At 42.3% G+C, this 26,422-nt stretch overlaps 5 protein-coding genes across 5 annotated transcripts; 2 read left to right on the top strand and 3 right to left on the bottom strand.

The window, feature by feature from the left end:
* Positions 1–7,975: 7,975 nt before the first annotated feature.
* Positions 7,976–9,389, top strand: LOC116180737 (parkin coregulated gene protein homolog). Its single transcript, XM_031500855.1, has 4 exons — positions 7,976–8,733; positions 8,785–8,956; positions 9,012–9,161; positions 9,207–9,389. The coding sequence occupies exons 1-4, from the start codon at positions 8,323–8,325 to the stop codon at positions 9,365–9,367; spliced, it is 894 nt and encodes a 297-aa protein (XP_031356715.1). The 5' UTR covers positions 7,976–8,322; the 3' UTR covers positions 9,368–9,389.
* LOC116180738 (tctex1 domain-containing protein 2-like) lies at positions 9,371–10,097 on the bottom strand. Its single transcript, XM_031500856.1, has 4 exons — positions 9,868–10,097; positions 9,688–9,821; positions 9,501–9,634; positions 9,371–9,449 (listed from the first exon to the last, which is right to left on the bottom strand). Exons 1-4 carry the CDS (start codon positions 10,035–10,037, stop codon positions 9,402–9,404), a joined length of 486 nt encoding a protein of 161 aa, XP_031356716.1. The 5' UTR covers positions 10,038–10,097; the 3' UTR covers positions 9,371–9,401.
* Positions 10,098–11,155: 1,058 nt separating this feature from the next.
* On the bottom strand, positions 11,156–12,172 carry LOC116180420 (cytochrome b-c1 complex subunit Rieske, mitochondrial). Its single transcript, XM_031500392.1, has one exon. The coding sequence runs from the start codon at positions 12,081–12,083 to the stop codon at positions 11,280–11,282; it is 804 nt and encodes a 267-aa protein (XP_031356252.1). The 5' UTR covers positions 12,084–12,172; the 3' UTR covers positions 11,156–11,279.
* Positions 12,173–12,209: 37 nt separating this feature from the next.
* LOC116180419 (probable glutamine--tRNA ligase) lies at positions 12,210–17,724 on the top strand. The gene is made up of 11 exons (XM_031500391.1): positions 12,210–12,387; positions 12,435–12,795; positions 13,725–14,195; positions 14,241–14,428; positions 16,230–16,453; positions 16,499–16,638; positions 16,691–16,862; positions 16,913–17,075; positions 17,123–17,346; positions 17,399–17,588; positions 17,637–17,724. The coding sequence occupies exons 1-11, from the start codon at positions 12,271–12,273 to the stop codon at positions 17,682–17,684; spliced, it is 2,298 nt and encodes a 765-aa protein (XP_031356251.1). The 5' UTR covers positions 12,210–12,270; the 3' UTR covers positions 17,685–17,724.
* Positions 17,725–21,283: 3,559 nt separating this feature from the next.
* On the bottom strand, positions 21,284–23,120 carry LOC116181312 (lysophosphatidylserine lipase ABHD12-like). The gene is made up of 6 exons (XM_031501630.1): positions 22,663–23,120; positions 22,514–22,614; positions 22,159–22,464; positions 21,851–22,110; positions 21,644–21,805; positions 21,284–21,596 (listed from the first exon to the last, which is right to left on the bottom strand). The coding sequence occupies exons 1-6, from the start codon at positions 22,776–22,778 to the stop codon at positions 21,417–21,419; spliced, it is 1,125 nt and encodes a 374-aa protein (XP_031357490.1). The 5' UTR covers positions 22,779–23,120; the 3' UTR covers positions 21,284–21,416.
* Between the last annotated feature and the right edge of the window lie 3,302 nt (positions 23,121–26,422).

The following is a 26,422-nucleotide window of genomic DNA, read 5'->3' as shown; positions in this document are numbered from 1 at the left end:
CTTTCTTTTTCCCTTGGGGGGGGGGGGTGTATGGGGTATTGCATACCCCCAGACCTCCGGCGGTGCTAATTTTTCACCCAAATCGTTTAATCGATTACCTTTTTTCGAATCTAACCCTTCGCTGGCGAGTGTTTCGGGTAGTCATCAGAAGAGGGTAATCGAGTTTTCGTTTGTTGGGGAGTACTCCAGACCCCCCGGTGCTAAGTTTTTACACAAATCATGTAGTCTTTAAAAATCACGTGATACTTTTTTGAGAAAGGACGTAATACTGCGGGGTATGGACCCCCCTCCCCCCCGCGAAGATTTTTTACTTTCTTTTGAAAGCTACAGTGAAGGTAATAAGAGTAATAGGAAAAGAATTAGCGAGTTTTCTTCTTCGCTGGAGAGTGTTTCGAGTAGTCTTCAGGAGAAGGTACTCGAGTTTTCGTCTGCTGGGAGTATTCTATACTCCCCACACCCCCCGGTGGTAAGTTCTCATACAAATCGTTTATTCCTTAAAACTCACGTGAAACTTTTTTGAGGAAAAACGTAGCACCGGGGAGCCTGGGGGGTATGGAATACCCCCCAGCATACGAAGATTCGATTACCTTTTTTTCTGAAAATTACAGCGAGAATGCCTATACAGTAATGGGAAAAGAATAATCGAGTCTTCTCCTTCGCTGGCGACTGTTTCGGACAGTCTTCAGAAGAAAGTAATAGAATTTTCGGTTATGTGGGGGTTGGCGCGCGCGCGGAAGGGTTTATTGCATACCCCCAAACCCAAATCGTTTACTCGATTACTTTTTTTAAAGTCTTCTGCTCTTTTCCTTCGTTGGCGAGCGTTTTTGGTGGTCTTCAGAAAAAAGCGATCGCACTTTCTTTGGCCCCGGGGGGGGGGGGGGGGGGATAGCATACCCCCGGCGGTGCTAATTTCTCACCCAAATCGTTTAATCGATTACCTTTTTTTGAGTATAATCCTTCGTTGGCGACTGTTTCTGGTAGTCTTCAGAAAATAGCGATCGCACTTTCTTTTACCGGGGGGGGGGGTTATGGAGTATTGCATACCCCCCCACCTCCGGCGGTGCTAATTTCTCATCCAAATCGTTTAATCGATTACCTTTTTTCGAGTCTAACCCTTCCCTGGCGAGTGTTTTTTTGGTAGCCATCAGAAGGTAATCTAGTTTTCGTTTGTTGGGGAGTACCCCAGACCCCCCCGGTGCTAAGTTTTTACACAAGTCGTGTAGTCTCTAAAACCCACGTGATAGAGTCTTCAGAAGAAAGGCGGGGGGTATTCTATACTCCCCACACCCCCCGGTGCTAAGTTCACATGCAAATCGTTTATTCCTTAAAACTCACGTGAAACTTTTTTGAGGAAAGACGTAGCACCGGTGGTATGGAATACCCCCCAGCATACGAAGATTCGATTACCTTTTTTCTGAAAACTATAGGGAGAGTGCTAAGAGTAATAGGAAAAGAATAATCAAGTCTTCTCCTTCGTTGTCGAATGTTTCAGACAGTCTTCAGAAGATAATCGAGTTTTCTTCAGCTGGGGGGTACAGTCCCCCCGGTGGCGTTCTAACCCAAATCGCGTGTAGTCTTTAAAACCCACACGTGATACTTTTTTGAGGGAAGACGTAGTACCGAGGGGTCTGTGGGGTATGGAAGGAGGGCTCGATAATTCTTTTCCTATTATTCTTGGCACCCAGACCCCCCGATGCTACGGTGTTGTCTAAAAACTACGCGAAGGACGGTATTGTGGAGTGGAGTGGAGTGAAAGGGCCGGAGGCCAACTAAATGTTTTTGAAATTACTCATATTTGACCTCAGGTTGACTTTGTGAAAGGAAAAGTGTAAAAGGCCTCTATTTCTTGACAATTTTTAACTGTCTAAGGTCAGTAGAGTTCTCCAAAGTATTGTCAAAACTTCCCTGCACGGGATGCCTACCATCCATTGCATAACCATCGGTCTCCAAAGTTGGCAACTACCCCTATATATAATCGCACTGAAACGGTCACACATTCTGCTTGATAACCAGGAGTTATCAGCAAAGGTGCTAAAAATAACATTATAATTAATTGTGCATTAGTGTCTGAACGCGATTTTGGGGTAATTGCCAAATAATCGGCAATTAATCACATATCTATTTCCCCATACTATTCACACGTGTAGAATTTTGTAACACGTGAAAATTCTTTCCATCGCCGGGCACGAATGTTACCGGATCCAATGTTGAACTTTGCAGCGTATAACGCAACACCATCAGTAACGACAAAAAAAAATGGTATTGATCGATGGGGATTTCACGCGTTTGGAATGAGATGATTAGTACCAATTAGCAGTTAATTATTTTTAAAAAAATTGCAATTAATACTATTTTAGTCATCGTGTACAAAATTAAGACGAAAATATTATTTTCGCTTTATCTTGGACAATATTAAAATAGATCCAGCAAAATTCCATTGTCAATTGATAAGATTTCGTGCCCCACATCAGCATCAAGGATCATGTAATAATCAACAATGACGCCAGATGAAGTTGAAAGACCTATTGACTTACTCCTATTCGTTAAATAATAACAATAACAACATTTGATTACATTATTGAACTAATCTATTCATAAATGGCACCATTTCGGTGCAAGATCATAAATCATCAGTGTTCCAGTGGCAAGGCACAAACATCCCGAGTCCGATTAATGCGCGCAAATTTAAAGAGCGCGCGGATTCGCAGAAGATACGTTTCGTAAAGTCCAAAGTTTGTTCTAATACAGAATTTGTTTGGGTGTGCAAAGTGTTGATTATTTTGTATCGTTTTATTACACAAAAAAGCTTTGACCGTGAAAGGTTGTCTGCGATTTGTTAACAAAAAAAAGAAGAAGACACTTTCCACTTAACATTTTCAGCACTAATTTCGTGAGAGAAACGGATAAAAGTCATGACACTTTCAGTTTCAACGTAGCTCTAAACTTTTAGTTTACACTTAGCAAAGAAAATGCGTTGATTTATTTAAAACAATTCTACGACGACATTCAGTTCTTCAAGTATTAATAAAATGGTGGTTTGCTCGTAACTTTCAAAATGCAAGGATAAGTACACCAGAAAAGAGAGCGTTTCGAGAAATCTTCTGGACGCAGTAGGTGTTGGTTCCAGCCAGAACTTCTGTGGTGTGGGCTCCATTTGGGGTGGAAATTCCCGGTTCTTCTTCATTACTCGCGCTTCTACTTGGTACTGGCGTCTCAGAACGGAGGGAAGCACTCCAAGATGTGACTCAGGGCCACAGTTGCGGGCGCGCCACGACAAGTCGCTGCGGCGGGGCTCAGAGGGGCCATCGTTCCGGTATCGCTCCCGAACATCCCTGAGCTTCAGTCGAGGTGCGTTGAATGCAGTTGTCGACGGAATGCATGGAGGGGGGGGGGTCCGGCAGGGTTCTGCTGGACTCCTCCGCAGAGTGCCATTGTGGCCGAATGTAGGATTAGTAGACCTTGGACTGGTTGTCGAGGACTGTCCCTCTTTTTAGGTCCTGGGACGGCGGGTTTCTGAAGGTTCAGAAGCACGTCCCTACGGTAACCAAGGTGATGGCTGTGTTATACGGACTCCCGGATGACAGGGCCATTAGTCGAGCTTATGAAAGACGTTCTTCCGCAGGAAGGAGCCTGGTAGGGGGTCTTCTTCGCATTTGGTGTCGAGCAGCATAACTTTCAGTCACTTTTTTGACGAAATCGAATGCTCCGGCTGACCCAATTAAGCGAGAGGGCTCCACCGGAGCAGCGGGACCCAGTGCCGTTGCGACGGAGGTGGCTCACTCCTTCGCTATCGTCCTCGAAGAGGCGTCGCGATTAGTACCGGCGCCCTCAGAGATCGAAAAAGATGCCGACGAGCGTTTGGTCCGTGTGTTGCGGAGGGGGGAACCTAGTACATCAGTGAAGGGGAGGGTAATCGAGAGCATATTTTAAATAACTTCCACTTCCAGTTCCACTCCTTCAACTACTAAAGGGAATGGTTGTTCTCGCACGAGGTGATCAGAGTTTGGTTATTAGTGAGGTTACGTTAGGTGAGAAGTCATCTATCAGGAGCACATGATGTGAGAAGAGGAGATCAAAAGTTAGGATAAAGTATGAGTGAGGTTAGGTTAGGTCAGAAATTTTCTATCAGGAGAATATAATGTGCAAGGAGGTTGAAGTTAGGATAAAATATTAGTGAGGTTAGGTTAGAGTGATAGTTAGGTTTGGTCAGAAATCTGGTATCAGGAGAATATAACGTGCGAGGAGGTTGAAGTTAGGATAAAATAGTAGTGAGGTTAGGTTAGAGTGATAGTTAGGTTAGGTCAGAAATTTTCTATCAGGAGAATATAATGTGCAAGGAGGTTGAAGTTAGGATAAAATATTAGTGAGGTTAGGTTAGAGTGATAGTTAGGTTAGCTCAGAAATCTTGTATCAGGAGAATATAATGTGCAAGGAGGTTGAAGTTAGGATAAAATATTAGTGAGGTTAGGTTAGAGTGATAGTTAGGTTAGGTCAGAAATCTGGTATCAGGAGAATATAACGTGCGAGGAGATTGAAGTTAGGATAAAATATTAGTGAGGTTAGGTTAGAGTGATAGTTAGGTTAGGTCAGAAATCTGTATCAGGAGAATATAATGTGCAAGGAGGTTGAAGTTAGGATAAAATATTAGTGAGGTTAGGTTAGAGTGATAGTTAGGTTAGGTCAGAAATCTTGTATCAGGAGAATATAATGTGCAAGGAGGTTGAAGTTAGGATAAAATATTAGTGAGGTTAGGTTAGAGTGATAGTTAGGTTTGGTCAGAAATCTGGTATCAGGAGAATATAATGTGCAAGGAGGTGGAAGTTAGGATAAAATATTAGTGAGGTTAGGTTAGAGTGATAGTTAGGTTAGGTCAGAAATCTTGTATCAGGTGAATATAACGCGCGAGGAGATTGAAGTTAGGATAAAATAGTAGTGAGGTTAGGTTAGAGTGATAGTTAGGTTAGGTCAGAAATCTGGTATCAGGAGAATATAACGTGCGAGGAGATTGAAGTTAGGATAAAATAGTAGTGAGGTTAGGTTAGAGTGATAGTTAGGTTTGGTCAGAAATCTGGTATCAGGAGAATATAATGTGCAAGGAGGTGGAAGTTAGGATAAAATATTAGTGAGGTTAGGTTAGAGTGATAGTTAGGTTAGGTCAGAAATCTTGTATCAGGTGAATATAACGCGCGAGGAGATTGAAGTTAGGATAAAATAGTAGTGAGGTTAGGTTAGAGTGATAGTTAGGTTAGGTCAGAAATCTTGTATCAGGAGAATATAATGTGCAAGGAGGTTGAAATTAGGATAAAATATTAGTGAGGTTAGGTTAGAGTGATAGTTAGGTTACGTCAGAAATCATGTATCAGGAGAATATAATGTGCGTAAGAGATTGAAGGTTAGGATAAAATATTAGTGAGGTTTGGTTAGAGTGATAGTTAGGTTAGGTCAGAAATCTGGTATCAGGAGAATATAACGTGCGAGGAGATTGAAGTTAGGATAAAATAGTAGTGAGCTTAGGTTAGAGTGATAGTTAGGTTAGGTCAGAAATCTGGTATCAGGAGAATATATATAACGTGCGAGGAGATTGAAGTTAGGATAAAATAGTAGTGAGGTTAGGTTAGAGTGATAGTTAGGTTAGGTCAGAAATCTGGTATCAGGAGAATATATATAACGTGCGAGGAGATTGAAGTTAGGATAAAATAGTAGTGAGGTTAGGTTAGAGTGATAGTTAGGTTAGGTCAGAAATCTGGTATCAGGAGAATATAATGTGCGAGGAGATTGAAGTTAGGATAAAATATTAGTGAGGTTTGGTTAGAGTGATAGTTAGGTTAGGTCAGAAATCATGTATCAGGAGAATATAATGTGCGAAGAGATTGAAGGTTAGGATAAAATATTAGTGAGGTTTGGTTAGAGTGATAGTTAGGTTAGGTCAGAAATCTGGTATCAGGAGAATATAACGTGCGAGGAGATTGAAGTTAGGATAAAATAGTAGTGAGGTTAGGTTAGAGTGATAGTTAGGTTACGTCAGAAATCATGTATCAGGAGAATATAATGTGCGAAGAGATTGAAGGTTAGGATAAAATATTAGTGAGGTTTGGTTAGAGTGATAGTTAGGTTAGGTCAGAAATCTGGTATCAGGAGAATATAACGTGCGAGGAGATTGAAGTTAGGATAAAATAGTAGTGAGCTTAGGTTATAGTGATAGTTAGGTTAGGTCAGAAATCTGGTATCAGGAGAATATATATAACGTGCGAGGAGATTAAAATAGTAGTGAGGTTAGGTTAGAGTGATAGTTAGGTTAGGTCAGAAATCTGGTATCAGGAGAATATAATGTGCGAGGAGATTGAAGTTAGGATAAAATATTAGTGAGGTTAGGTTAGAGTGGGTTAGGTTAGGTCAGAAATCTTGTAATAGGAGAATATAATGTGCGAGGAGATTGCAGGTTAGGATAAGATGTTAGTGAGGTTATGGTAGAGTGATAGTTATGTTAGGTCAAATTGAATTAAGCGTCTAAAATTTTGATAAACTAATTTGACCTAACCTAACTAGCACTCTAACCTAACCTCACTAATATTTTATCCTAGCCTTCAATCTCCTCGCATATTATATTCTCCTGATACACAAAAACTGTAACCTAACGTTCAATCACCTCCTTGGACATTATATTCTCCCGATACGTTTTATAAAAGTGTAATACAAAGTATAATATACAAAGTGTAATTCTATATCAGGAGAATATATTGCATGAGGAGGTCTTTCTCTGTTCCTAATACACCTGTTATTTGTTGACCATCAACTTATGTAAAATTATTCTGGCTACCAGGAGAACATAATGGACGAAAAGGTCTTTTTCTATCCCTATGAGAAGTAATTCAAAGCTTTATTCCGATTTACATCTTGGCCAAATCTGTATCAGGCAAATATAATTGCACGAGGAGGTCTTCCTGTGCCTATAATTATATCCGCGGCATTTGTTTGCAAACCCTTGTAAAAATTTTCTGAATTAAGTTTTTGTCAATTGTGTATCAGGAGAATGTAATACACGAGGAGGTTTTTGTGCTCCTAATACACGTGGCATTTGTTGGCAAACTCTTGTACAATTTTGAGCGCATATTTTAAGAATTAAAAAAAAATGCGCTATTGTTTGCGTTTTGTCCGTCCGTCCATCCGTCCGGACTCATTTCTGTCAGGTAGCCTATACCTTGAAAGTGTGTCAGACAGCCATCAAATTTCGCTGTCTAAAATGCCCCCCCCCCCCTTGAATTATTTCCCGAAATGCTGTTTTTGAAAGTAAAACGTGCATAATTTTTATATACGACAAGCAGGGGTGGGGGACACATGTTCTACCAATCATGGTATTGTAATGAAAGGTCTCATCGAAATAAATTGGGTCGGGGTCTGAGAGGGGGGGGGGGGTAAACATTAATTCTATCTCTCATTGTATTCTAATTAAAGATCGCAACGGAAGCAACCGTTTTCTACCAACTACTGCCCTTCTTTCTGCCCTATTATCAAAGTACGGAGTGGAGGGTAAAGGGGGGGGGGGGGAGTGGAACTAGTTTTATCCTTCATAGTACTCGAATGAAAGGTCTCAACGAAAGAAATTAATTTATACCAACCATAGCCCTCGCGCTTCTCCTCGACCTCTTAACGTGATCGGGTATATTTCCTTATACCTCAAGAACGGATTGTCGGGAGAGGGTACTCGCAAGGACGATTGAGACGGTTAAAAACATGCGCTTTATCTGCACAAGAGTTGTGCACATGTTTTAGTTAACAGTAGGAGAATATGATGAACGAAGTAGTCTTTTTCTAGAACTATGACAATTATTTCACCGCTTTATTTCGAATTAAATTTTTGCCAATTCTGTATCAGGAGAATATAATGCACTAGGAGGTCTTTGTTCTGTTCCTAATACACATGGCAAACTCTTGTACAATATTTTTCTGGCTAAGTACCAGGAGAACATGTTGTACGAAGAGGTCTTTTCGATGGCGTTGTCTTTAGTGTGGATTTCATACTTTTTCATGCCCCCTTCGGAAGATCGAACCCACTTCCTGTTTCTTTATTTCTTTCAAGCTTTTTTCTCGTCTCCTTAGAGCTTACGTCACGTCATCTTTGACCTTTCCTCTCGCCTCCTTTAGGCTTTTTCCAAACATTTTTAGCGTTTCCATCGAACTTTCACAATTCTTCCTTCGATTCGCGCTTTTACGCTTTTCTCACACCTCCTTTTGGAACCCTCTTTTCAAGTCTTCTCCTACCTCCTTTAGCGCGTCTCTTTCCCACCTCCTTTATGCCCTTTTCATCAGGCCTTCTTCTTCCTCATGGTCTCTTTTATCATCTCCTTTCAAGCCTCATGCCTACCTTTTGAAGAAGCTGTGAACAGTCGTTCTGGCATGTTTCCCCAGTGCAATGTAAAACGACCGCAAAATTGTTGCCTAGCAACGAATAAACAGCAGTTTGACATTGCTCGTAAACCTTCCCCTAAGATGGTAAGTGGAAAGGAGTTCCTCGAAAGCCTCCGCAAACCCCTACCCGGTGCGCCGCAAAGGAAAAAATGCCGCACCGTTCCCGCATTTACGATTCAAAGCATGCAAAAAAACACGTGCGTTTCGCCGCCGGCGAAGTGCGACGTCTACAAGGAGAAGCCCATCCGGAAAACCGTTTTCCGCACGTATTACGGAAGAGGTGACCTCCCCATCGCCCTCGGACCCAACCGTAGCATATCGTGGAAGGTAAAAGCCGCACCGCCCTAAATCAAACTTGTCGAAATCCATCAGCTTTAGGTCGACATAAAAAAACTCGACTACCACCATTATCTGCCGATGTTCTTCGAGGGGCTGTGCGAGACCGAGGAGCCGTACAGGTTTTTCGCGCAGCAAGGCATATACGATCTGCTCATTTACGGGGGTAGCAAAATTTTCCCCTGCATACCCCAACTGATTATACCAATTAAAAGTAAGCCCCCCCCTCTCTGCTCACTCTAAGAATCGCTATAATTGCTCATTTTAAGACGCATTGGCCAGTAAAAACAAGAAAGTGATGTGCAGCACCCTCAGGGTGTTACAGCACCTGGTGAAGGCGGGGGATATGGTCGGCGAGGCGCTCGTGCCTTACTATCGCCAGATTCTGCCAACTCTAAATTTGTACAAGGAGAAGAATGGTAAGTGACGGGTAGCGACTTGGACCGCAAGGCTCTTTGTTACAGTGAACGTGGGGGACGAAATCGACTACAGTCAGATGAGGGGCGAGAATATCGCCGACTTGATCAACGAAACCTTAGAGCTACTGGAGAGGTACGGAGGCGAGGACGCCTTCATCAACATCAAGTACATAATCCCAACATACGAATCTTGCATGTTAAACTAAATCGCTAATAAAACATTTTATTCGTTACAAATCTTCAATATAAATACACTGCGAACACGACGACAACACAAAAAATGGTCTCCTGCAACAGAGGGGTGTTAATTACTCGCACCAATTTGGCATATACACTTACGTTCATAAAGGTGTCACTGGTGTAGCCGTCCGTTTCGGAATCCCACAGGCAACGCACTCCGCATTTGACCCCGGCTCCTTTCAGTTCACCGATGGTGACCTGCACGATGTGTTTGTATCGCTTCATTTTCAACTCTACAAGAGGCAAAAGCTGAGTCCCTGCTGGGCACATAAAGAACGTCTCATACCTCTAACTCGCGTATTGACATCGTTCGCGATCGATATGGTCCACTTCTTCGCGTTGTCCGAGTCGTAATACCGTCCCGCGAGCTTGCTCGTAACCGTATTGCGAATGATCTCCTTCACCGGGTTCTCCTTAAATCTGCAAGTTTGGGTTTAGAAGGGGGGGTGTTCCAGGTGGCACTTACTTGTCTTCCAGGGCGGGCTTTATCTGGTAGGACTGCAGGGCCGGTACGGAATCGTGGCTGGGGTCCTTTCCGGCGGAGATCGTGTGAACGGCGTCGCCTGTGCGCGTGGCGTCCGAAGCTAGGGCGGAGACGCCGTCGTCGCATGCGAGCTCCGTTTCGACGTCGTCCATGGCGAAATAAACTCCTGGTGTTTACAAGGGAAATTTTGAAACTTTTGACATATCACCATGGTAACATGACACTTTCGCATCGGCTCCAATTTCTATTGTCACCAACGTTTCTTATAAGACCATATGACCACAGTTTCAGGCAGTGGAATTTTTGCGAACTAGACGTAATTCCCCCCCTTCGCCATCACACCGGTGCTCCTAAAAAAACCTCTTGCACTCCAATCATTTTCTTCAGAATAACTGTTAACTTCTCTTGCCCCTGGAAGATCCCCCGATGTTAATTATCTCAAAAATCGTTCGCGCTCTCATCGCCATTTTTTAAGGAGAGTCCTGAAGGGCATTCCAGACCCTCCAAACCCTTGGTGTTGTTAGAAATATCCACAATTTCTTCTTTTTGTCGGAGATATCCTAGATCCCCCGATCCCCACGTGCGACGTTCTCCGAAAAAACGTTATTACGGCAACCTCCCACAAGAAGGTAGTCTTCTACTGTTTGGGGGCGGGGGGATATAGCTCATTACCCTCCCCCCGCTTCAGCCATAGGGTCTTTCTTCTTGCCGGTTTAGCTCACCTATGTTTTTGTGTAGAAAATCACACGACAACTGAATAGGTCCCAGGGAAAGAGAGCTGATGGGCAAAAAAAAATCATAATAGGCGGCCTTGAAAAGGGGGGTAAGGTAATTTTTTGGTAACGTAGTACCCGGGCGTCTGGGAAGTAAGTAGTAAAAAAAATTATAAATTTTTTTGGAGAACGTCTGGAATACCCCGAAGGAGAATGAGGCGTCAAGGCATAATAATAATAATAATGCCTTTATTTATCCCCATAAACAAAACAGAAATAAAATATACTTCTACAAGGCGAAGTTCAGTTCGGCGGAGACTACTGCCGTCTGTTCTTCCGTGAAGTGTGTTTCTACAAAATGATCATAAGGGTACGAGGGGTTGTACACATTTGGGAGAAATATTTTTTATAAATCTCTAAGAAAATCTAAGACATCTCTGAAAAATATTTAGAGTTTTATTAGAAATCTTTAATTTTTTTAATTTCTTGAAGAATCTCTCAAGTGTCTTCAATAAATAATTAAATTAATTGCAAGCTCCCTCCCTTCATTTAACAACTAAATCTTAAGAGTTTATTGAAACTTGCGTGTTTTCCACTTGAGTACAGTATTTACAAAAATTATTTTACCTAAACGTCTACATGTCACTTTATACTTAAAAATAAATAACATGTGAACCCGGCTCAACCCACAATAACAAGATCATCTACAAACTCGTAATCGGGAATTTCCAAATTAAGCGGGGCGGGCCCTTTCCGAATTCGTCCGGACGCGTCGTAGTGAGAACCGTGACACGGACAGTAGTAGCCGCCGAAATCGCCGGCGTTTGCGATCGGCACGCAACCCAAATGCGTGCAGACGCCCAGAACGATTAGAAACTCGGGCCGCTTGACGCGCTCGTCGTCGTGCTGCGGATCGCGTAGGCTCGAAACCGGAACGGAACGTTCGGCCTCGATCTCCTCGGCGGTCCTATGACGGATGAATAGCGGCTTGCCTCGCCACTTGAACGTTACGGACTTGCCCTCGGGGACCTCGGATAGTTTCACTTCAATTTTGGCTAACGCGAGTACGTCGGCGGACGCGCTCATTGACGAGATGAATTTCGTTACGAGTGCCTTGGCGCTGTACATGGTGCCTATTAGTCCACCTCCGGCTATCAGGTACGTCATGTTCTGACGTTCGTCGACCGTGCTCGAACTCTTGACATTGGGATCGATCACCTGCGTTCGCCGATAAGAGGAAAAGTCTGGTACTTTGATGTCGGTGTGTGCAAAGCGTACTTGGGTCGATACAGCGGGGCCGGAGACCGTGACGAACTTCCCCAAAGGCAGCTGGCGGCTCAGCGTGTAGCTGGTGTGGACTTCGAGGGGAGGTTTGGTGATAGCTTTCTTGGGGATGACTGCATTGGGGGTGGCTTGCTTTAAGTTGTTACTGACAACCTGATTGGCGGAACGTACGTAACACGATAATTTTGACGATTGTAACATTTTCCAAAAGATTTATTATGCAACCACAAAAACGAATTTGGCTATTAACCAAATTGTGAAGGAACTGACATGGCCGAAATGTCCCTAGATTTATTTACCTGCTACCAACAAAAGACTTACCAACCTAAACGTTCCTTTAACGTAAAAACCCTAAACGTATAACCTTTTTGAAAATTTTTTAGGAAAAATGGAAGAGAAAAAGCTATTATCCGACTTTATGGATCTGGGTTTAAGCGAAAATAAAGCGAAGGAAACGCTAAAGAATGTTGCGGTCACCAAGACCTTAACAACAATTTTAAATGAGGTAATCGTAACCTTACTTCCGCTGTTTATCTTAGTTTTTCTCTGCAGGTACGTGGAATTGTATTGAAAGACGGCATCGGACTTCTTCTCTATCACCTCGCGACTCGCACCAAACCCCAAATTAACGCCCACCTACCGTTCATCGTAAAATACATTGCGACGAAGAAACTCGACACCACTCTCCGCATCGACAAGGCGATCGAGTACACGCTGTCTCACGTTAATAAACTAAACGTGGACGAGTTCGAGAAGCACTGCGGCGTCGGCGTGGTCGTCACGCCCGAGGAAATCGAACGCGTCGTCGAAAAGCATCTCGCCAAATGTAAGGATGAACTGCTCGAGAAGCGCTATCGTTACAATGCCGGTAAAGTCATCAAGGAGGTGATGCACGACCTGCCATGGGCTGACGGTAATTTTTCGTTCCTAATTCATAATTACATTACACTATTGAAGAACTGACCTTAACACATATTGTCCGAATTCGACGGCTCATTGTTGCTCGTTTGTCTTTTGGAGGACTTTTAAAGGCCATGACATGCACTCCTAAATGGTCTTGATTTCACATACTCTAAGGTTATTAAACGCCCTTACATGAATAGACATGAACTCATTTTTTTTTTTGAGTGATTATTCCATATTCCTGGCAGACCCTTAATGGTGCAGTTACATATTTTCGTATCTTAGTACTAAGTAAAATTTGAATCCAACCAAAGGAATGGTACCTACCAATATGAAAAAAAAAGGCAGCTTCAACTTTAAATGGAAAATGGATCGCTTTGTCTCGTGTTAGCTGAACTTTTGGTAGTGCCTTGGTAATATTGGTTTTTTGTTGAATAAAATTTTCAGTATAATCGTAATTGCGTATACGGGCAAACTTGCATTAGATTCTCAAAAGCATGGATCGAGATCTGGTTTATGTACCTGAATAAAAAGCCAATTCCCGCTTCATTAATTTTTTATTAAGCGGATTTTGCTATGAGCGAAATTCACAAATTAATTTTTTTTACATTTGAGTACCATATGTTCTAAAGCGCGTCTACCTCTTCGCCGCAACGGTTATTAGAACTGGCAACAAGGCTGAGCTTGTGCTTATCTACTTAATATAAGCACGCACCGTTTATTGTTTTTATCACCGGACATGTTTTTGTTCAGGTTTAATATGAAGCGGTATATGTGTAAATTTCCCTATGTTGAATGAAATCACATTCGAAAACATTTTTAAAACTGCAAAGCGATCGCAATCCGGACCATCCGGTACAATGCTCCCCACCCAAGGTACACCCCCTCTACGTTCTCAAGAAAAGCCATCAATTGCCTAACTCTCTTTGTACGTAACAGGTAAGGCCGTCAAAAGCGAAATCGACGTTCAAGTTTTCGACATGCTCGGTCCCAAGACGGAGGCGGACGTCGCCACACCCGCCGCGCGCGTCGACAAAAAGGCGAAGGTCGCCAAAGTGGCGGAGAAGGTGGAGCAGGCGGCGGCCGAGGAGTTGACTATCGTCGACGTAATGCGAAAGGTGAACTTCCACGCGCCCGGCGAGAATTTCAAAACCGACGGATACGTGATAACCGAAAACACGCACAGGCTGCTGAGAGAGCACCTGAACGCCACCGGCGGACAGGTGCGGACTCGATTCCCGCCAGAGCCCAACGGTATTCTGCACATCGGGCACGCGAAGGCGATCAATATTAATTTTGGATACGCCGCCGCGCAGAAGGGCATCTGTTTCCTGCGGTACGACGATACCAACCCCGAGAAGGAGGAGGAAAAGTTCTTTACGGCCATTAAGGACATGGTCGAGTGGTTAGGTACGTTTGCCGTCGAGTAAAACTTGACTCAGTCTTAGCTTGAAGGTTATAAGCCGGCCGATGTTACACATTCGTCCGACTATTTCGATCGGTTGTACGAATGGGCGGTGCAACTGATCAAGAACGGTATGGCGTACGTCTGCCATCAGACTGCGGATGAAATGAAGGGATTTAATCCTGAACCATCGCTATGGCGGGACCGTCCCATAGAGGAAAGCTTGCAGCTGTTTCAGGTAAAGAGTTTATTCTTTTTGAAATAAAGAGTAACCAACCACAATATTTCTTTCTACAAGCTTATATTTACAAAATGGATACAAGAACAAAGCTTAATTTTTATTGACAGTTTTTTGACATACATACACTAACTCGATAATTTACAGAGTTCTTATTGGTCTTGTTGCAATTTTTCGCGATTTTCTCAAAAATTAAATACAAAATAGCTATTCTTTGGAACATGTTTGATAAAATGGGCATTTACAAAGATATACACGGTGTCCATTTTTCGAGTGCCACTATGGCGATCTCGTTTACCTTAAGAGATAGAAAGTTGGTTAAATGGGGGCAAAGTTGCGAATTTCCCTGCTGAATAACCATCTGGAAATATCATCAATAGTTCTGAAAATATCGCAAAAAAACGAAACTTTCTGATTGTCCTTTTTAATTTTTTCATAGTAAACTAATCCTACTAGACATTTCTAATTAACACATTATTCAGACACTTTTTAATGGAGATTTCGAATATAAAATCCCGTTTTTAATAACTTTTAAGGTTATGGAGAAACACGTGGCAACTTTAGTTTTTCTTATGGGAGCCATTTTGAAATTTGACATTTTGAGATTACATCTTTTTTTCTCTTTACAACGATATATCACACATGGTGGTTCAGTACCACATTTTTGCTAAACATACAATTTTTAATTTTTTGGGAGGAGTGCTTTGGAAAAACAAAACGTTGTTTTATTGTGAACAAAAGTTTGACAGTTTGATGCATATGTCCGGTTGCAGCGTTGGCATCAGGGAACTAGATGTGTTGAGAAAATTCGATTTTCATATGAACAGAATTGAACCTTCGTTTTGCAATAAAATTATAATTCAAAATAGAACAAAATACATAAGAATAAATAATATTTTAGCAATAAAACTAGCACAAACGTAAATAACACCTGCTTGAAATAAGTCAGTTCACAACAAATGAACATTTTGTTTTTGCATGGCACTCTTCGCAGAAAATGAAAATTGTATTTTTAGAAAAAATGTGATACTGAACCACCATGTGTGATATATCGTTGTAAAGAGAAAAAAAGACCTAATCTCAAAATGTCAAAATCCAAAACGGCGCCCATAAAAAAAACTAAAGTTTCCACATGTTTCTCTGTTATCCTGAAAGTTATTAAAAACGGGATGCCATATTCGAAATCTCTATTAAAAAAGTGTCTGAATAATGTGTTAATTAGAAATGTCTAGTACAATTAGTTTACCATAAAAAAGTTAAAAATGAAATTCAGAAATTTTCGATTTTTTGCCATATTTTCAAAACTATTGAAGATATTATAAATTTATTTGTAGATTAGTATTCAGCACGAAAATTCGCAACTTTGCCCTAATTTAACCAAGTTTCTATCTCTTAAAATAAGCGAGATCACCATAGTGGCACTCGAAAAATGGACACCGTGTATACGATTTTCCATACCATCAAATTTTGGCAGTCGGCCCGAGGTAATATTTCGGTAGTCGACTCGCCACTTTGGACGCGCGGCGTCAGTGACTGCTGGGGGAAATTTTTTTATTTGGCGTTAAGATGCCGGCGCATGCGCACACTTACAACTTCAAGGTCGGACTAATGACTACTAAAACTACAACCACCGTTCAAAATTCATAGTTTGCTCATCGTTCAAAGTCCAAAGGTTGGCCGTTCAACCTGCGCAGACCTCGTACGATAGGCGGTTCGAAGGTCGCCTGCATTCTTGGAGGTTACCTTCGGAATTCGCTCGTACTTCGAGTACGAGTTTGCGTTGCTATTAACAAAGTCTTAGGATATGAAAAATGGGAAAATCGACGAGGGCGCGGCGACTTTAAGGATGAAGATCACGTTGGAGGAGGGGAAGCTGGATCCAGTGGCGTACCGCGTCCGTTTTATACCTCACCATCGTACCGGCGACCGTTGGTGCATCTACCCAACGTACGACTACACCCACTGCCTGTGCGACAGTATCGAAAATATCACCCATTCCCTTTGCACCAAAGAGTTCCAGTCACGGTAACTGCGCGCGCGTCCACCCACCACTCATTACCTTTGCTTTAGGAGATCGAGTTACTATTGGCTTTGCAACGCGCTCAACATTTACTGCCCGGTCCAGTGGGAGTACGGTCGATTGAACGTCAACTACACAGTCGTGTCGAAGCGAAAAATCGCGAAGTTGATCGAAGAACGGATCGTGAACGGTATTCGGCCCGAAGTCGGCGATTTTCTTAATAAAGTCGAGTTACATTTCAGACTGGGACGATCCTCGATTGTTCACCTTAACCGCGTTGAGGAGGAGGGGTTTTCCGGCGGAATCGATCAACAATTTTTGCGCCCAGCTTGGCGTTACCGGTGCGCAAATGTCCATAGATCCGTCTATGTTGGAGGCGTACGTTAGGGACTATCTGAACAGCACGGCGCCTAGGTTCGTGGCCACGCCTACTCGACTCGACTTGACTGTATCGATGCTTACAGGGTGATGGTGGTGTTGGACCCTCTAAAAGTGACGATAGAAAACTACCCTCACAATAACCCGACCCAAGTGTCCGTCCCAAACTTCCCGAGCAAACCGGAGGCGGGCTCCCACAGTGTCACCTTCGACAGAGTGATCTATATTGAAGCCAACGACTTTATGGAGGTAAGCGAGTTTTGTCACGAAAACGATCTGCTAATTCCACACCTTAGGAGGGTGAGAAAGGATACCGAAGGTTAACGCCCAAACAGTCCGTCGGTCTTCGGCACGCCGGTTACGCGCTGGAGCACAAGGGCGTGAAGAAAGACGCCCACGGTAAAGTGGTCGAGGTCGTTTGCACGTGTATCGAGATCGACAAGGTGGCAACGAAACCCAAGGCGTTCGTACACTGGGTCAGCGAGCCACTAGCCGTCGAAGTGCGATTATACGAGCCATTGTAAGTGTACGCGAGGGAAGCTTTTCGATTGTAATTCGCCGACTGCTCCTAGATTTAGGCATAAGAATCCGGAAGATCCACTCGAAGTGCCCGACGGATTTTTGAGCGACTGTAACTTGGACTCGCTTAAAATTCTGGAGAGCTTCGCCGATCGTTCTCTGAAAGACGCCAAAGTTTTAGATAAATTTCAATTTGAACGTTTAGGCTTCTTTTCCGTTGATCCGGATACGACATTTTCCAAGGTAAGTGACAAGGCGTCGATCAAGCGATTGACAAGTTCTCATTTTCAGCTTGTACTTAATCAAACTGTGGGATTAAAAGAAGATGCTGGAAAATAATTTATTATTTTTTAAATAAAGTTTGATTTTACAACCGGTTTTTAAGACCCTTTCTTAAAGGTATCCTGGTCACAAGCACGGTGAGTAAGTCTGAAATAATATGAAGCGATACGATCAATTTTGTTTATCGTGTGGTAATTTGTGCCACAAAACAAAAGGACACTTGTCCAGCAATCGAAAAAAAATGCGCCGCGTGTAGGAAAATGAACCATTTTGGCAAAGCGGTGGGGAATTCGTCAAACAGAAATCATGAGGCGTATTAAAAAAGAAAATCAGGATTCTGTTTCAAAAGCAGGGTGCTACAGTTCCTCGAACACTTCGAGCATAAGAAACGTCCACTTTTGTTTTAGTTCAGAAGGCAATGTTTTATAGATGTTTTGGTTTTGTTTTTCATTCATTTTCAAAGTAAACTAGATACAGGAGGGGGGTACTGTAACAGTACTCCGTATGCAGAAAGTCCAATCCAGTCTCTTTCAACCTTACTGACTGGCTGGTGGTTACGACGCGGCTTATATTTGCGGCGGGAGGTTCGCTATGGCGTTGGATTGGACGAACCGTGCTGACCAATTGCAGGTACGGGTGGAGCTGACGTCTGGCAGTTGTCTGAACAGTCATCGACCAAGACGTGGCACCCATCTAATCCAAACGTCACCACAGCGCCAATATGCCACTGCCCCAGATCACCCATCTCCGCTCCGGGGTACGATACACTCCAGGGATGGATTGAACGACCTGACGCCACACATACAGCCGGACATAAAATAGTTCCACTACCGCTGGCGACTTTCAGTGAGATTTGCACACTGCGTAATGGATGACTCCAAAATATGGAAGGCTCATATCCAGTATCAATAATGCTCAAAAACTCGAAATACTGGGACGAAATTAGCCAATACGAAAAATAGTTAGAACCAGGGATTGCGGGGCGAGGCGAAACTATGATAAAGGGGTAGCCGGATCAAGACTGGGTGGACGATGGGTGCCGATCCTTTGAATCAAGAAGGGAGAGTACAAGATGGCTTGTGAAGCCGCTGGGAACTTCAAGGAACTGCCTTCTTCCAAGGATTGGCACTGGGTCCCGACGTTCGAGAATGTAGCTGAGGATGGGATGCCAAGTGACTTTACTTATAAATATAGATGGCTGGAGAGCCCCAGATCATTTGTATCATGGAGACGATACGTGACACAGCCAATAGGAACCTAGCTAGAGGTGAAAAAGGAAGTGGCCATTGATGGTCATAGAAAATTTGCTCCTTTCAACCCCTGACAAACGAATTATTTGGATTCTCTTCACATCTCGGATCGAAGTTGCTTGAAATTCACGGAACAGTTGAAATTGTGTTATGTTGGTTGCTTGTAGCCCGACACCTTTTACGTGTGTCGACAAATAACAGGTGTAGTATTAGGAAAAGAAACTCCTCCTCGCATTCATATGATCCTGATACAGAATTGGCAAATTTTTAAATCGAATGAAAGCTTTGAAATAATTATGACAGTGCTAGAAAAGACCTCTTCGTACATTATGTTCTCCTAGTAGCACGACACCCTTTACATAAGTTTGTCAACAAGTAACAGGTGTAGTATTAGGAAAAGAAACACTTCCTCGCACTCATATGATCCTGGTACAGAATTGGCAAATTTTTAAATCGAATGAAAGCTTTGAAATAATTCTGACAGAGGTAGAAAAAGACCTCTTCGTACAATATGTTCTCCTAGTAGCACGACACCTTTTACATAAGTTTGTCGACAAGTAACAGGTGTAGTATTAGGAAAAGAAACACTTCCTCGCACTCATATGATCCTGATACAGAATTGGCAAATTTCTAAATCGAATGAAAGCTTTGACTTAATTCTGACAGAACTAGAAAAACGTACATTATGTTCTCCTAGTAGCACGACACATTTTACATAACTTTGTCGACAAGTAACAGGTGTAGTACCTATTAGGAAAAGAAACACCTCCTCGCACTCATATGATCCTGATACAGAATTAGCAAATTTTTAAATCGAATGGAAGCTTTGAAATAATTCTGACAGCTAGAAAAAGACCTCTTCGTATATTATGTTCTCCTAGTAGCACGACACCTTTTGCGTGTGTCGACAAATAACAGGGGTAGTATTAGGGAAAGAAACACCTCCTCAAACTCATATGATCCTGATACAGAATTGGCAAATTTTTAAATGAAATGAAAGCTTTGAAATAATTCTGACAGAGCTAGAAAAAGACCTCTTCGTACATTATGTTCTCCTAGTAGCCCGACACCTTTTGCGTGTGTCGACAAGTTTAGTATTAGGAAAAGAAACACCTCCTCGCACTCATATGGTCCTGATACAGAATTGGCAAATTTTGAAATGGAATGAAAGCTTTGAAATAATTATGACAGTGCTAGAAAAGACCTCTTCGTACATTATGTTCTCCTAGTAGCACGACACCTTTTGCGTGTGTCGACAAATAACAGGGGTAGTATTAGGGAAAGAAACACCTCCTCAAACTCATATGATCCTGATACAGAATTGGCAACTTTTTAAATCAAATGAAAGCTTTGAAATAATTCTGATAGAGCTAGAAAAAGACCTCTTTGTATATTATGTTCTCCTAGTAGCACGACACCTTTTGCGTGTGTCGACAAATAACAGGTCTAATATTAGGAAAAGAAACACCTCAAACTCATATGATCCTGATACAGAATTGGCAAATTTTTAAATCGAATGAAAGCTTTGAAATAATTCTGAGAGAGCTAGAAAAAAACCTCTTCCTACATTATGTTCTCCTAGTAGCACGACACCTTTTACATTAGTTTGTCGACAAGGAACAGGTGTAGTATTAGGAAAAGAAACACTTCCTCGCACTCATATGATCCTGATACAGAATTGGCAAATTATTAAATCGAATGAAAGCTTTGAAATAATTCAGACAGAGCTAGAAAAAGACCTCTTGGTATATTATGTTCTCCTAGTAGCACGACACCTTTTACATAAGTTTGTCGACAAGGAACAGGTGTAGTATTAGGAAAAGAAACACTTCCTCGCACTCATATGATCCTGATACAGAATTGGCAAATTTTTAAATCGAATGAAAGCTTTGAAATAATTCTGACAGAGCTAGAAAAAGACCTCTTCGTATATTATGTTCTCCTAGTAGCACGACACCTTTTACATAAGTTTGTCGACAAGGAACAGGTGTAGTATTAGGAAAAGAAACACTTCCTCGCACTCATATGATCCTGATACAGAATTGGCAAATTATTAAATCGAATGAAAGCTTTGAAATAATTCAGACAGAGCTAGAAAAAGACCTCTTGGTATATTATGTTCTCCTAGTAGCACGACACCTTTTACATAAGTTTGTCGACAAGGAACAGGTGTAGTATTAGGAAAAGAAACTCCTCCTCGCACTCATATGTGTATTTTATTAGCAAAGTTTAAAATTATCGATCTCGCGAGTAATTTTGGCTGCGTTAAATAATTGATTTTATTAAATTTCCATTGAGGGTACGTCTTTATTTTGTATAACGGATATAATAGCATATTTTTTTCAAAAATGCGCACAAAAAACGCTATATCTGGAAAGTTGGTAGAGGCAATGCCCTCACGAGGTGTTAAACAACAGATTCGTTTATTAAACGTTATAAAAAAATAAAATAATTTACAATAGTTTTCATAAACTAAATATCAATAAATATTTGGCACAAATTAGTTTAAATTGAATCAATTATTATCACAAAAAAGCATCTACACGTTAATTCTCTCCTCCTTAAATACTCTACACACATCAATATGGGAAACTATGCACGACGGCAATTTGTCATAGGCATAGATCTGCCAGTGGTCAAAGCCGAGCGCCGGAACCGCCTGAAAGCTAACTTCGCCTTGGTAAGTGTGGTTGCGAACCGCGGTGGCAGTTTCATGTAACTAAAAAGAGAATGAGATAATTGAAGCGAGACTCATACCAACCTTACCTCTCTCCCGAACCGAATAGGTATTACACTGTCATCTTCGGAGTGGAAAATCATAACCGGGCAATCCACCGACTGTAAGTGCTCGACAGTGTTAAACCTCCACCCATGCTCCTCGAAGGGATCGACTAGCGTCGTCTCGTACCACGGCAGCCACAGGAACGCCTAAAACCCCAAAATAAAACGCGCCCGAAGTATAAAGGCACTCACCCTCGTAAACCAGAACAGCGTCTGCACGTACTTAACCTCGTCGCGAAGCGTCGTAAACGGAGCCTCCAGGAACAAACCGGCGGGTGTAATGTTCTCCTTCTTCAACTCGGCTACCGCATGCGTACCAACGGCGGAACCCAACGAGTGTCCCCAAATGTAAATGTCGGCGGTCGTCCGCGCCATTAGCCACCTGTACAGGGCGACCGCGTCAGAAATCAAGCAGTCCTCGATTAGTTCGCCGCAACTCGAGTCGCCGTAACCTAATAAATGCGATTAATCTCACTTCCGACTGCCCCCCGTACACTTACACCGATAATCGAAAGCAATGACGTGGAAGAATTCACGCAGAACCGAATAAATCTCGACGCCATTGATACGATTACCTCCATTTCCGTGAAAGTGCAAAACCACCGGATAATCGGGGCCCTCCAAAGCTTCGGTATAATTAAATTCGATCTCTTGCGTCGAACTATTCACCAAGGCTAAGGGTAAGAGGTGCCACACGCCCAACGTTATGTTGTGCGACTCGTTTACGGGCACGTACAAGTTTCTACCCCCGTAGACGTCGTACTTGGTGAAATTATTAAAGTCCGCGTTCTCCGGGTAGAGCTCATCTAAAAACGAGATCTACAGTTCGTTTCGGCCGTCTCGCGCTGCGCTTACGTATGGGGAAGATTAGGTCGCGCTGCAGTTCCACCGAGTACTTGAATATTAACGGAATCGCGACGAAGATCACGACGAAGGCTATTAGCAGTAGAATTGTCCTGAAAGTGAGAGGGTCAGGACTGTCTCGTGTGGCTCCACGGTCTTACATTGTAATTAAGGAGATCACGCAGCATCGGACTATGCAGGTCGATTTGGTTTTTCGTCTCGTTTTGTACTTCAGCAGTGGCGCTTCGGTGGTTCGATTGCTCGGAGGTCTCGGCATTGTGGCGGTCTTGTCAGTTGTCGCCTGAGAAGGCTCTCTTCATTGAACTTTGACTAGAAATTTCGCCTTAAAAAAAAGGATGTCAACGGTCGACATTAATTTATTAACATCGGAAATGAGGTTATGTTTTTGTAGGTCGATCTGCTACAGCATCCAGCTTCCAGGTCCACCCGCATAATTGGTGAAATTAACCTAATTTTGGAGAATTGACCGTTTCCTGTCTTTTTAAACGTTTTCGTTACGATTCTGATTGTACTTTTTACATTTTACAGTGAAATTAAAACCATACTCGACACTTTATGCGGAATTAATCATCCTCTGATAGCATGTGTAGGTATCTAGCCTAGGAGAACATAATATACGAAGAGGTCTTTTTCTAGCTCTGTCAGAATTATTTCAAAGCTTTCATTCGATTTAAAAATTTACCAATTCTATATCAGGATCATATGAGTGCGAGGAGGTGTTTCTTTTCCTAATACTACACCTGTTACTTGTCGACAAACTTATGTAAAAGGTGTCGTGCTACTAGGAGAACATAATGTAGGAAGAGGTCTTTTTCTAGCTCTGTCAGAATTATTTCAAAGCTTTCATTCGATTTAAAAATTTGCCAATTCTGTATCAGGATCATATGAGTGCGAGGAGGTGTTTCTTTTCCTAATACTACACCTGTTACTTGTCGACAAATTTATGTAAAAGTTGTCGTGCTCCTAGGAGAAAATAATGTACGAACAGGTTCTTTTCTAGCTCTGTCAGAATTATTTCAAAGCTTTCATTCGATTTAAAAATTTGTCAATTCTATATCAGGATCATATGAGTGCGAGGAGGTGTTTCTTTTCCTAATACTACACCTGTTACTTGTCGACAAACTTATATAAAATGTGTCGTGCTACTAGGAGAACATAATGTACGAAGAGGTCTTTTTCTAGCTCTGTCAGAATTACGTCAAAGCTTTCATTCGATTTAAAAATTTGCCAATTCTGTATCAGGATCATATGAGTGCGAGGAGGTGTTTCTTTTCCTAATACTACCCCTGTTACTTGTCGACAAACTTATGTAAAATGTGTCGTGCTACTAGGAGAACATAATATACGAAGAGGTCTTTTTCTAGCTCTGTCAGAATTATTTCAAAGCTTTCATTCGATTTAAAAATTTGCCAATTCTGTATCAGGATCATATGAGTGCGAGGAGGTGTTTCTTTTCCTAATACTACACCTGTTACTTGTCGACAAACTTATGTAAAAGGTGTCGTGCTACTAGGAGAACATAATGTACGAAGAGGTCTTTTTCTAGCTCTGTCAGAATTATTTCAAAGCTTTCATTCGATTTAAAAATTTACCAATTCTATATCAGGATCATATGAGTGCGAGGAGGTGTTTCTTTTCCTAATACTACACCTGTTACTTGTCGACAAACTTATATAAAATGTGTCGTGCTACTAGGAGAACATAATGTACGAAGAGGTCTTTTTCTAGCTCTGTCAGAATTACGTCAAAGCTTTCATTCGATTTAAAAATTTGCCAATTCTGTATCAGGATCATATGAGTGCGAGGAGGTGTTTCTTTTCCTAATACTACCCCTGTTACTTGTCGACAAACTTATGTAAAATGTGTCGTGCTACTAGGAGAACATAATATACGAAGAGGTCTTTTTCTAGCTCTGTCAGAATTATTTCAAATCTTTCAATCGATTAAAAATTTGCCAATTTTGTATCAGGATCATATGAGTGCGAGGAGGTGTTTCTTTTCCTATTACTACACCTGTTACTTGTCGACAAATTTATGCAAAAGGTGTCGTGCTACTAGGAGAACATAATATACGAAGAGGTCTTTTTCTAGCTCTTTCAGAATTATTTCAAATCTTTCAATCGATTAAAAATTTGCCAATTTTGTATCAGGATCATATGAGTGCGAGGAGGTGTTTCTTTTCCTAATACTACACCTGTTATTTGTCGACACACGCAAAAGGTGTCGGGCTACTAGGAGAACATAATGTATGAAGAGGTCTTTTTCTAGCTCTGTCAGAACTATTTCACAGCTTTCATTCGATTTAAAAACTTGCCAATTCTGTATCAGTATCATATGAGTGCGAGGAGGTGTATCTTTACCTTATCTTATCTTACCACACTTACCAAGGCCAAGTTAGCTTTCAGGCGGTTCCGGCGCTCGGCTTTGACCACTAGCAGATCTATGTCTATGACAAATATTGCTGCAAAAAACGCACCACCTCTGGGTTTGGGGGGTTTGGAATACCCCCCCCCCTCCCAGTAAAGAAAAAAAATGGATGACACATTCTTGAAAATAATGTTAGAAGCAGCTCATGGTATATTAACGATCCTCAACATCGTTTATAATTTTGTATTGCTGGCCGTCAGTCTGTCCGTTCGTCCGTCTGTCTGTTAGTCCGTCTGCCTGTCCGTCAGTATGTCCGTTCGTCTCTCTATCCGCATCTGGTCCACGTCAATTTTCACCCTGCATTAGGTCAAGCATCCCTATCTGACAAGGGCCTCTGTTAAGGTGGATAAATGCCACCTTCTGCCCTCTTTTTCCATCGTCATCATATTCTGCACCTGGCATTGGGGTTGATTCGTAGCAGAACCGTCCCCGGATGTTCTCTCGCCTAGACCCCTAACTGAAAGGGTGGCAGTTGTCTTCTGAAAGCGCCACCTCTCGGTCGCTAATGGCTGCCTTGATCGACTTTTCTCACCCCCTTCTCTGCCCAAAGGAGGATGTTGCCGTTCCTCGTCTTCGTCACCCCGACATGTGATTGCTACCCTGTAACTTCACGAGCACCGCCTCCACCCTCGATGTTCGTCGCCTTGCCGCCGTAAGTGAAGTGCCCTCACTTTCGCTCCCAAATTTGGGTTTCTTAGTCCTCTTTCTCCTCATTTGTGTTTCCCTCTCCGTCTCAGGCCCTGATTCCTGGTCGGTCTTGGTCTGCTCTACTAATCTATATTTCTTCCTCGTCAACCTCTTCGGTCCTTTCTCTCGTATATGCGCGGGAGCCTCCATTATCTCCAGACTCACCACTGATCACAGATTTTGACTGAAAATTGAACGTGGTGAATCATAAGTCATAGCGCTTTCTGTTTTTGTTTTCATTCCAATAGCGTTTTCCGCACGTCGTTTATTACACATCTTCTTCACTCCTTTTCCGAGCCTTAACAATTTGATTGCACTTTCTTTCTTTGTCAAGGTGTAGGTAATCGTCTTGTGTCCCCCGAGCCGGCACTGTAATCTTGACTTACCCTATACTTACAGTTGGCAGCTTAGGGTGAAAACTGCGAGCACAACACTTTCATGTCGGGACGTTTCGATGGCACGAATATCGTATGCTTTTTTCCAGATGTAAGATGTGTTGCCGAACCGTAGGGGTACTATTCACCTTTCTTCGCCTTTCCGTTATGAATATTTAACTCCAATTTTCCTTTCTACTACAAGCATTTGTCTTACATTAGCCCCCCCCCCCCCCCAACGGTTATGTCTTCCCCGCCGCGCCCTAGTTTTAAAAAATGTCCTTCCTACTGCTTTTCACGATTTCTTCCAATCTCCTTCGCTCCCTTTCTTCCCTTGCGCCTCTTTCACATTTTCTTGGAAATTTCACTTCCAGAAGTCTAACGTTCCCTGTCACCTCTTTTACATCACCCC

Source organism: Photinus pyralis, unplaced genomic scaffold, assembly GCF_008802855.1.
Source record: "Photinus pyralis isolate 1611_PpyrPB1 unplaced genomic scaffold, Ppyr1.3 Ppyr1.4_LG9, whole genome shotgun sequence".
NCBI lineage: Eukaryota > Metazoa > Arthropoda > Insecta > Coleoptera > Lampyridae > Photinus > Photinus pyralis.
Note: the sequence above shows the minus strand (reverse complement) of the source record. Positions and strands in the feature narration are given on the sequence as shown.